General features: G+C 40.9%; 1 protein-coding gene across 2 annotated transcripts in view; it reads right to left on the bottom strand.

Annotated features, from left to right (window-relative positions):
• Positions 1-3,103: 3,103 nt before the first annotated feature.
• The window catches only part of STK32A (serine/threonine kinase 32A), a 145,016-nt gene continuing 136,232 nt past the window's right edge, over positions 3,104-11,887 (bottom strand). For both annotated transcript variants that reach the window (XM_065918856.1, XM_065918857.1), the window contains exons 12-13: positions 6,968-7,032; positions 3,104-6,594 (exon numbers count right to left, since the gene is read on the bottom strand). In XM_065918856.1, coding sequence (XP_065774928.1) covers positions 6,501-6,594; positions 6,968-7,032 — 159 coding nt within the window. In that variant the 3' untranslated portion in view covers positions 3,104-6,500. The remainder of the gene's footprint in view (positions 6,595-6,967; positions 7,033-11,887) is intronic.

Here is an 11,887-nt window from a genome sequence, read left to right as displayed (position 1 = left end):
GGTTGCCATCTTTGGTAATTGAGAAGGTATTAAATAAATCAGCTACCCCCCTACTAGAGATATTTCCTTCAAGTTTTCTCAAGAGAGCAGGGCTGTAGTTATCCCAAAAGTGCATTTCTTCAAAGTCCAGTCATCCTCTGGCCTTTTCTTTCGTGACTCCACACACAGAGTCATGTTCTGCCCCAAAGGCGTCCATCCCAAGCCTGGACTTGGGCTGCCCCATGAGAAATCTTCCCAACAGCTTCTTGGCCCAAGCTTTCCAGACCTCCTCCCCTGGAACCTCCAGCTCGAGTCCCCGTGTCCACGTGGGCTGTCCCAGGCAGCCAGCATCCCTTGTGAGTTCCCCCTTTGGAAATGGTGTGTGGGTGTTCAGTTCTGTGTCTGTGACTCTGAACAGACAGTGACTCTCCCTGTGACCTGTGGTAGCTGTGAAGCAGCTCTGGAACGCTGAGAGCTGTTTGCTTTGAACCGTGAAGAAAACTGTGTTTTGAGTTTAGCTGAGATTAAGGAAAAAAAAAAAAGTTCATCAAGTGACTGTTAATGTAAACCTGGTTATTAAAATAACTCTGAAATCACAGCCGTCGTTGTCCAGCCTTCTTCCGTGTGTGTCGTTCCTATCTACCTGGAGTGTGACAACTTCATAAGAGAAGTGACGTGGTTAGTAAGAGGGACATGTCTGATGTAAACTGTTACCCTGAGAAAATCTGAAGTTTCTCTTTTCTGATGCACATGAGTTTGTTCTGGCCACAGAGTTAAATGACTATTATTGAAACATTGGGGAATAACTAAATTTTTTTAATGGGTCATCAAATTCAGCAATAATATAAAGGCATTGCCAATTGGGATAAACCTAGCTGAGTTCAGAACACATCCTGAAAGGTTTGTTTTATTCTGTTTTTTTTTTTTTTTTTTTTGCCATTCCCTTGAAGCATTTCCTCTACTTCGAAAAGCCTGGACTTTGAGAAAAACTAAGCATGTGCCAAAGTATACTCTTTAGCAGACTGTTCCTAAGGAATCTAATGTGTGTACTGTAATAATTGGAGAGATTTAAAGCATTGTTGTCAAGTTAAAGGCTCAGAAATTTTGTATATTTCAAAAGTTATTGAACTCATGGTTCTGAACCCTTCTATATCATATTGCATTCCACCAGACCTGTTACACTAAACCCTTTTTGGGAAACAGTTCTGGATCCAATTAGAACTTATGTAGAACATTTTTAATTGCAAATGTTAGACGCCTAGTAAGAAAACTTTTTGAAAAAGATTTTTTTTTAGGTCTAGTATAACTGAAAACTTCAGGTATAGATTTGGGTAGACCAAAGCATAGCTGCACCTAGAACATTGTTTCTCTCCATCTCTTAGCCCTGTTTGCCTCTAGGAAGTGCTTCATTCTTAGGAAAGCTCATTCCACTTAGGAGCAAACCTGGCCATCAGCACCTCCAAGTTAGCACTTTACTTGATTAGCGATTTCTGGGTGCGGGAGTGGGGTGGAGGGATCCTTGGATAGTTCCTGGCCAAGGAGGCTGATTTTGATTGTTCTGGCTTGGTCATATACTCCTATGTAGTCGGCACTGTGTGCGAAATCCTGGGATTGGCCACACCTGGTAACACACCGGCTCGTCGCCACCTGAATCACGTGGACTCTCAATGACTCAAAGGAAATCAGTTTGTGATTCCAGAAGAGGAGGTCATGGAGCCTAGGAAAAATAGGAGGTAGCCACGGCACCATTCTCAAGCTGCAGGACACAGTATCTGTGTGTAAATTGGGGCAGGTGGGGCAGGGGATCAGGGCATGGTAGTTCCTGGTGAATTTTGTGTGTGATGGTTACCCCCACCTTGGTTTGGCAGAGCAGTGTCTTCAGGACAGGAGCTCAGAGTGATGATAACCTTTAACACAGAACTTCAGAAACCACATCAGAAGTTCCTCTGTGCATATAAGGAGTTATTTCATTGTGACATGCAAGGCTTCATGATTAACAAGCTGTTGCCCGCAATCCTGTTTTGTGGGTTGAACTCAAGAAGGGTGAAACACCTCTCCCTGCTCATGATCGTGGCAGAATGGAGCTCTCCTTAAGATTAGCCTAGGTGTCAAGAGCAGGGTTAGTGCTTAAAATGAGCTCAGCCTGCAGGGCTCTAAAAGGGATGAAGCAGTTTTTTGTTTTAAGTTGGTGCAGTTCACACATTGACTTTCACACCTCTGCAGGCTGGAGCTATTAGGGCTGAGTCACATCAACCAGGTGGGGAATGAGAACAGTGATTAGGAAAAACAAGGTCCCTCTGGCTTCAGAGAACTTTCTGGTATCGGGGCTTTCACAAGGAGGAAGGAAATGAGCAGGAAATGGAATGAGGGGGCCACAGCAGCCTGCAGAAATGAGGTCGTGTCCTTAAGACAGGCATTCCTCAGAATGGAAAGAGGTCTAGATCCTGCCCTGTGCTCAGTGGACACCGAGACGGGGACAGGATGCTTCCCGAGAGCTGGACAACAGAGCCCACAAGACTTACAAGATCCTGTCCCAGGAACCAGCTAGCCTGTGGCTGCTAGGCTGTTGTGAGTCAGAGAGATGACTGGAAGACCCCTTGATCCTCCTCGAGGCAGAAGTTGCCTCTAGGTGCAAGAGTTTAGAGCTACTGGTTACCTTCCTGTCTTGGGTTCTGGGCTTGGAACATCCACCTGCTGCTTGGATATGTAGAATAGGACAGGACAAAGATATTGGTGGGTAGGAAGACAGAGTGCTGAAAAAATAGGTGCCTGAACTGTCCATGGCCTTAAGATCATAGTGAAAGGCAAAATCCAGAGTCCTGGGCGGTGCTTCCTTAGGTAACTGCAGGAGGGTCAGGTTCTCAGTTTCTGCACATGTGGATTAGCTGGATTGTGCTGCATCTCACAGTTCTAGGACATCATCTCTACCATTCCATGGTTCGGAAACATCATCTCTAATACTGCCTTGTCTCTGGTGAAGGACATTCCTCCCAGCAGGAAATGGAAATGCGAACAGGTGACTTTGGGAACCCACAGCCCTACCCCTTGGGGAAACGATTACACACACACACACACACACACACACACACACCTGACAAAGAAGACAGTGGCTTCCAGTGTACAGAAGACGTTTTAATACATACAGGCACATTGACAGCATGTATGCTACAGCTCAACAGAAGCACAGATTTCCCAGCAAAGGGTTACCCATTCACAACAGCACAGTTTGTAAACTGGGTTTGGGTTTTTAACAGTGTTAAATATCAGACACACTGAGATTGTAAGAAATGGTGATCACAGGCAGAGTCTCTAGGAAACAGATTTGTGTCGACAGAATGCAGGGACAACTGGATACTAAAACAATTCACTCTTTTTCATGCCTTTTCATTGAGCCCTTGAAGAATTATGAGCCTTAGCATTACTGCGTTAGCCAAAAGCAGCAGCGCTGGCCCCTGCTAGCTGTGTGACCCGCTCTCTCTCCCTAGTTATTTATTCATCCATCCAGGCTAGAAAAGCTATGATGATATAAAGTCTAGTTGTTTCTGGTTAAAATTTAACTATCAGAAGCAGACTAATTGCCAATTAATTAAGTTTCCCTCATTAACAGAGCAGTGTTCTGTGTTTTTTGACATTGATTTCTGCCCTAGCAGTGCCCTCAGGTAAGACCAGTGCTGCCCTTGGGGAATGAGCCATTAGCAAAGCATTTCCTCCCATGGGGTTCAGGTCAAGGACAGGGTCACAGAGCCACCCCACCCACCCACCTGTGGTCCCTGTGTTTGCACTGGGGTGGGTGGGCCCCTCTGCAGTGCCAGCGTGTTAGAACCAGGATGCTCCTGGACTTCAAACCTGCTCAGACTTTTCAGACGCTCCACACAGGTAAGGGAGCTGTGAGTGAAAATAAGATGTCATAAAGGCCAGACAAAAGGATTTAAGACTCATCCTATTTTTTGTAATTTTTAAAAAAATTCTTAGCCCTGAGCCTTGACTGTGATAAACCTAGATATGTTTCACCCCGTAGGGTAGTCAGTTTTAGCCCAGGTTACAGAATGAAACCCAAGGATCTGATTTCAACATCTAGCAGTCATGGTAAGGACTTAGGAATCCTTTTATATTTGGGGAAACTTTTGTCCTAGTGCTCAAAATACCCAGTGGAGGTTCTTGGGATCAGTTGTTCTTCACTGATAGATGCAATGCTTTTCATTTTCTAACCTGACCTACGTTGTGGCTCTGTAACCTGATGAGGACTGGAAATCTGATCTTAACCTCTCAGGCTGTGCCCTCTAGTCATTGCATCCGTGGTTCCTGAAAGCCCACAAAGGTGCTGCAGGCACAGAAGAAGGTCACTGGAAGTAAAAACTAGATACTCACCCTACAGAATACCTGGTTGTTTTGAGTTCCTATTCCATTATTAACTGAGTAGACATGAAATGGCACAAATGATTAACTCTCATCCCAACGGAGACCCTGCCAATCCCATTGCCCTTGGGTAAATCTTTCCCAAAGTCTCTCCATTGGGATGATAATAGACAAGGTCAGAGAAAGGGGGGGAACCAGGTGACTGGAGAGATGAGTCCATGCACATCAGGGCTTGACTCCAAACAAATGAAAGACGGAAGTTGGTAAACATGCACGTGGCCCCTGACGCTCCTGGTTACCAATGAGAAGCAGAATCTGGTCACCTCCTTACAGATTCGGTCAACCCCCTCCTTGGGAAACTGGGCCATAATTTTTATGTGGGAGAAAAACTAGCACAGACAGATCATGTGGGGGAAACATAGAGAAAAGGAATCAAATAGAACATAGGATCTGGCTTTTAATTCTTAACAGAAATGTGGTTACTCTTAAAGCAGAGAGGCCCTGTGTCCAGGTTTTCAAGGCCAGAAGTTCTGGGCCTGTCAGCTGAGGAAGGAGGAAACCGTCCGTGTTGCATTTACAGCTCAGCACTGCTTTTCTTCTCATGTTGAGTTGCCCAGAGTGACCTCCCTTCTGGAAAAGTCCTGTGTAGCAGCGTCTGTTACTTCTGCTTGTTTCCACCTGTCTGGTCTCCCCTGTTGCCAACTTACTGCCACCTTGATGAGCCCCACACACTCCACAAGGAAGGCAAGGTTTTGATGAGCTGAGTGGCTAAGAGTTACAACAGACCCCCACCAACCCTGTTTATTCTTCACCCAGCTGCATCTGGGAGTTGCCAAAAAACAGTTCTTCTGCAAAGATCTTCTGTGTATCTGGAGACTAGAGTTACATCTCAACCTAGGCGAGTTAAACTTTGTATTTGGCAGATAAAGAAAATATCGTAGATAGGTGATTCAGCCTGCCGTTCTTTGCAGTGAGCACAAGTAGCTATTGCTGTTCCCTTAGTCAGTTTCCATGACCTTAGACCTCTCAGATGTGTGGGCATTCCACAGTTTAAAGTGTGAGTCGTCTACCAAGCCATGAATAAGCTGGTCAGCATTTTAGTGCATCTGGTATTACCTTAAAATGAGACCCAAAAAAGTGAATCAAAGATGACTCGTTTCATTAGTGAAGGGCCGGGATGATATTGGGCTTCTCTAAGAAAAGATACTCACTATATGTTAATGTATATTAAAGGGATTTTTCAAGGGTAAATTTTACTATCTTCCAAATTCACCTCACATTCTAACTTAGACTGTAACTCCCGTGTAAGATACAACTTCAGTGTACTATAAGTTGGACATGTGTGACAATGTTCTTTTCTAATTCTGTCTGGACACAGGTCTCTGATAGTCTTTAAGAGGTAACAGTTCCCAAGGAACATGCTTCTAGAAGGCCAGGGGTATGCTAAATATTTCAAAACTGGCTTGCTGGGAGGGGGAAGAAAGCCCTATTTGTAGCATCTGCCAGTTTCCATGGTGTAAATATTTCCACCATCACCAATTTCAACTTCTCAATTTCACATCACTGAACAGGGCATTGGGGCATTTATGCCTAGCAGCTCTTACTAAATGATACAAGCTGGTGTAGTGTTCAGGTCCAGCACACCACTGGAGGGCCCTCATCAGTATGTGTTACTTCTTATCTGGTCCCACTCATTTCTTCCTGAATAAATTCCTTACTCCTCCTCAGGTGGGTTTGGGGATTCTGGCTTCCTTATGAAGTTTTCTAGCTCTCAAGGGCTTCACTCCATCAGCTACTGAAGTCCATTTGTCACAGTGTAAACAAGAGTGGAAAAATAAATCTACATCCAAATATTCCTTTTAAAGTAAAAATAGAGGCTATTAAGAATAACAGGATGTTGGCAGTTAAAAAGGCAGCGTAGAACTCATCTAGTACTAACTTCTCCTTTTAGATGAACAAACTGAAGCAGAGAAAGGGATTAAGTGACTTGCTCAAGGTCACACAATTGTGAAACTAGTTCCCAGGAACCCAGGGATTCTTCCCTGTGTCATGCTGCCTCCCCAAGGCATTCATTCACATTTTCTAAGGTGTGTGAGGTGTGGAGAGGTGAGAATTATTGTCAGCTCTTCTTGACGTGGAAATGTCCCAAGAAGATGATGAGAACTTCACAGGTTGCTTTTCTGACCATCCTCTCCTTGTGGGTCTTTGGTTTGTTCCAAGGCTTGATTTGCTTGTCTTTTATTAAAGTCCCTTTTGACTCTTAAAAGGAAGATATAAAGTAGATTTAATCATTGAAGTGAGAAATAAAAGATTTAAACTTTTGAAATGATAGCATGAAGTCCAACAATTTATAAAGAAGCATGAATCAGGTAACCTTATTAAAAATATCATTGATTTTAAATGTTGAACATCAACAGAGACCTCATGCTAAGCTAATTTATCTATTATAATTTTTGAAATCTCTTACAAGAAAAAAAGATTTATGAAGTTTCTAGATTTTCTATTATGGGTATGCATCATTTTTGTAATTAGAATAAAAATATGTTTAAAAATATATCAAGGCATTGCAAGTCAAATCTGACTGAAACAGTCCATCATTTGCTGGGCTGCTGTTCTTCCAGGAGTTACTTACTTTTCTCTGTTGAAAATTATGAACTCCTTTTGGACAGATTCAAGGTGTTCTTGAAGAAGGCATGTCTTCCGGGTGGACATTGGGAAAAAAATAGAAACATAGTTAGTGAACGAATGGAGAGTCTCAAATAGCCAATAACTTACTGAGTGTCTGTTTAACTGAGTGGCCCAAATCAATTAAGACCAAAGTATCCTCAAAATAGATACAATCTGAAAATTTGTAGACAGAGTGAGACCACAGTCAGATTAACAAAGGAGCAAATAGGAAAGAAAGAGAATAAAGTAGAGCACCTCTCTCCTCCCCACAATGAGGCAGCAAGGAAGAGAAGACCTGGGTTCCAGTTTATGAGCTTGATGTCTTTCGGCCATTTAGCACAAGAAACCATGGCTTCAAGACAGGTGGGTTCAAGTCTGTAATAAAATCCTTCCAAAACACTTCTGATGAAAAGTGTTCTTCTCGAAGGAAAAAATATTTCTGTTTTTAAATCTAGGAATTAGAAAATACTAAGTCCTCAAGTACTGGAGTTTTTATTTTTTCTTTCATGAACAAATATTTAACTGTTAGAAGAAAAACTATAAAAAGGAGAGTAGCTCACATGTGTGCATTAATATACGATGCTTGTTTTTCCCTTTCTGACTTGCTTCACTCTGTTTGACGGTCTCTGGGTTCATCCATGTCTCTACAAATGACACAGTCTCGTTCCTTTTTATGGCTGAGTAATATTCCATTGTATATGTGTACAACATCTTCAATCTATCCATTCATACAGCAGAAACTAACAACATTGTAAAGCAACTATACCCTAATTAAAAATAAATAAATTATATGCTTTCAAAAAAAGGAGAGGAAATTTCAGAGAAGTAGCAAAGGAAGAAAAACAAAGGAGAGAAAGTAGACTCTGTTACACGTCCCTCTTATCCACAAACTGGGAGATTTGTGACCCTGAGGGTTTCCAGTATCAATGATGGGCAATACCTGTGATCTGATAGAGCTCCTTGGAGCAAGATTTTAGAAAAAAATACTTTAACATTAAAATATTATATCAAAGTATATAAACAAATGCTTAATATATTTATATAATACTTTATATATATTATACACATACATGTTTCTACATTTATATATTTATATTTTGCAGACAACATATGTATAATATAAACATATAAGAGATATATAAGCAAAAGTTATACAAAATTTAACATGAAGAATATTTAAAATGTTAACATTTTAAAATATGTTAACATTAAAAATCAAGATTATAATCAAATAAAATGCAGAAGTTTACTCAAGTTGTTTTTCTCTGGCATATATCTCTGCTTTATTTTTAAAAAGATGTAAAATGCACACTCAGAGATGAATTTGTGATACAGCATTGCAGATGTCATGAGTCCCAATCCTGGCCCTAAGGGCTCATGTGCAACATGTTCTCTTTCCTCTGCTTTAACTGGAAAAATGTAAGAAGGGCAGCTCCATGAACAAGTCAAAAGGATAAACCAGAAAGAGTATGAGGGAAAAGAGTGGGGAACAACCAGAATGGAGGAATGAGTGGGTGTTAGGTGATTGAGAAGAAAACTACTGGTTAAAAATCTTGGGATGTGCTTCTTAGGGATGAGAGAGCAAACAATGATTAGACTAGGAAAAGAACAAAAGGCATCAGAAATATCTGAAGGGTTTAGAGCAGGTGGAAATCTCAGGAGGCAGAAAAAGAGGATTTAGGTCATTAGCTTCCATGGCAGATGGACTGGTGTGCATGTCTTTTTGCTTCTTTACTTTGAGGAGGTTGGTGTGCAGAGAGGGTCAGTGGATAACATCCATGAAGCAAAGAATCAACAGAATGTCTACCATGAGCATGAGCAGAGGCATATACCATGAGCCACGGAAAAGAATGAAGTGAGAACTCAGGAAGCAGAGTGGAAAAATAAAACATAACAACAGCTCACTTTTTTTTTTTAGGGTTAGCACTTTTAATTTTTTGCTCCTTTTTAAAATTTTAAAAGTGATTCAGTTATACATGTATTCGAATAGCTATTCTCTTTTCAAATTTTTTTCCCATTTAGGTTATTACAGAATATTGAGCAGAGTTCCCTGTGCTATACAGTAGATCCTTGTGGGTTATCTAGTTTAAATATAGTAGTGTGTACGTTGGAGAAGGAAATGGCAACCCACTCCAGTACTCTTGCCTGGAGAATCCCAGGGACAGAGGAGCCTGTTGGGCTGCGGGCGATGGGGTCGCACAGAGTCGGGCGTGACTGCTGTTGACTTAGCAGCAGCAGCAGCAGTGTGTACACATCAGTCCTACACTCCCAGTTTATCCCTCTCCCATCCCCTGACCTTTCCCCTTTGGTAACCATAAGTTTATTTTCTAGGTCTGTGAGTCTATCTCTGGTTTGTAAATAAGTTCATTTGTATCATTTTTTTTAGATTCCACATGTAAGTGGTATTACTTGATATTTGTTCTTCTCTGTCTAACTTACTTCACTTAGTATGATAATCTCCAGGTCCATCCATGTCGCTGTAAATGGCATTACTTCATTCTTTTTAATGGCTGAGTAATATTCCATTTATATATGTACCACATCTTCTTTAACAGTGGCTACCATTTTGGCAGACATGTACTAATTGACTCAGAACAGTCTATGAAGTAGGTACCGATACTAAAACTCCATTTCATAAATGATGACACTGAGACATAGGGAGAAAAAGAAAACAACAGTGCTTTTACACTAATCAGCCTAATTCTACAACTGCAGGTTGTAACCTCAACTGCATACCCAAATCACCCAAATAACTTAAAAAAATTCCAATGCCCTGCCACACCCTGAGATTCAGATGAATGAATAAACTAGCATGATGATAATGTAGTGAGCTGCTAAGATTGATCCTCACATTTTAAAATCCTTGAGTAGAAATAAAGTGCTACTTTGAGATTTGTCATCTTTCTGATCTTTCTTTGGGGGAAGACTGCTCATTGTTTTGAAGCACAATCCTTTTTGTTTTCAAACTGCTGCTATAACACTAGGAGAAACTAGAGCCAAATGGTGGCACAGGCAGCTCCAAACTGCCACCCCTCAGCAGAAAAAAAAAAAAAAAAGCAGAAACTGTCAGGGCCCACACTGCCAAAACTCTGGAAAGCAATCAAAGGTTTACAGCAACCAAATGCCAAATCAAGACATAAGCAACTTAAAAATGGTCCTGGTGTTTAAGGAAATCTCTATCAAAATGTTAGCTGAACACAAGCCAAAATAAGAAAGACTGCATTGATGATGCATGACAAGGGATAGTCTTTGCAAAAACAGTTGGTAAACGTCACTCAGAAGTACAAGGGTACAGACGAATGGATAAGAAAGCTGTGGTACATATACACCATGGAATATTACTCAGCTGTAAAAAGAATTCATTTGAATCAGTTCTAATGAGATGGATGAAACTGGAGCCCATTATACAGAGTGAAGTAAGCCAGAAAGATAAAGACCAATACAGTATACTAACACATATATATGGAATTTAGAAAGATGGTAACGATAACCCTATATGCAAAACAGAAAAAGAGACACAGATGTAGAACAGACTTTTGGACTCTGTGGGAGAAGGCAAGGGTGGGATGTTTCGAGAGAACAGCATTGAAATATGTATATTATCTATAGTGAAACAGATCACCAGCCCAGGCTGGATGCATGAGACAAGTGCTCGGGCCTGGAGCACTGGGAAGACCCAGAGGGATGGGGTGGGGAGGGAGGTGGGAGGGGGGATCGGGATGGGGAATACATGTACATCCATGACTGATTCATGTCAGTGTATGACAAAACCCACTACAATATTGTAAAGTAATTAGCCTCCAACTAATAAAAATAAGTGAACAACAAAAAAAGAGACAATCAACAGAGATTTACTGTACAGCACAGGGAACTATACTCAATACCTTGTAACAACCTATAAGAAAAAAGAATCTAAAAAGAATCTATACCTCTTTCTATCTATGTATACATATATGTAAACATATATAACTGAATCACTTGGCTGTACACCTGAAATTAACACAACACTGTAAACTAACTATACTTCAATAAAAAAATTAAAAAGAAAGCATTTAGGCCTGAAAATGCCATGAATTCAAGATTATATTTAAAGAGAAAATAAAATTGTGATACAGGGGGAAAAAAAAAGAAGTACAAGGGTAGCCTTTAACAATCAAATACCAGCAAATGCTAGAGGAGGGAGGAGAGAATCCAATTGCTGGAGTTACCACATTATAATTTTCAAATGTCATTTTTTGACAGTAAATCACAATGTATAAAAAGAAACAGGTAAGTATGACCCATTCAGAGAAACCAAATAAATTGACATAAGTCATCCCTGAGGAAGCCCAAACACTGGACTTACTTGACAGACTTTAAAACAACTCTGTTAAATATGCTCGGGCTTCCCAGGTGGCACTGGTGGTAAAGAGTCTGCCAGCCAATGCAGGAGATGGAAGACATGTGGGTTTGATCCCTGGGTTGGGAAGATCCACTGGAGTAGGAAATGGCAACCCACTTCAGTATTCTTTCCCAGAAAATCCCATGGACAGAGGAGCCTGGCAGGCTACACTCCATGCGGCTGCAAAGAGCTGGACATGACTGAATGACTGAGCCCATAAATATGTTCAAAGAGTCTAAGGAAGCCACATATTAGGCTACAAGACAGATCTCAATACATTTAAAAGGATAAACATCATACAAAATTTTCCCTAGCCACAATGAGGTGAAGCTATAAATCAATAATAGAAGGAAAACTGGAAAATCCACAAATACGTGGAAATTAAACAACACATTCTTAAGCAACCTGTGTGTCAAAAAATAAACCACAAGAAGAATTAAGAAATACTTTGAGATGAATAAAAACAAAAATACAACTAAAAATACAACTAAAATACTAAAAAGT

Source organism: Muntiacus reevesi, chromosome 1 (assembly GCF_963930625.1).
Source record: "Muntiacus reevesi chromosome 1, mMunRee1.1, whole genome shotgun sequence".
NCBI classification, from domain to species: Eukaryota; Metazoa; Chordata; class Mammalia; order Artiodactyla; family Cervidae; genus Muntiacus; species Muntiacus reevesi.
Note: the sequence above shows the minus strand (reverse complement) of the source record. Positions and strands in the feature narration are given on the sequence as shown.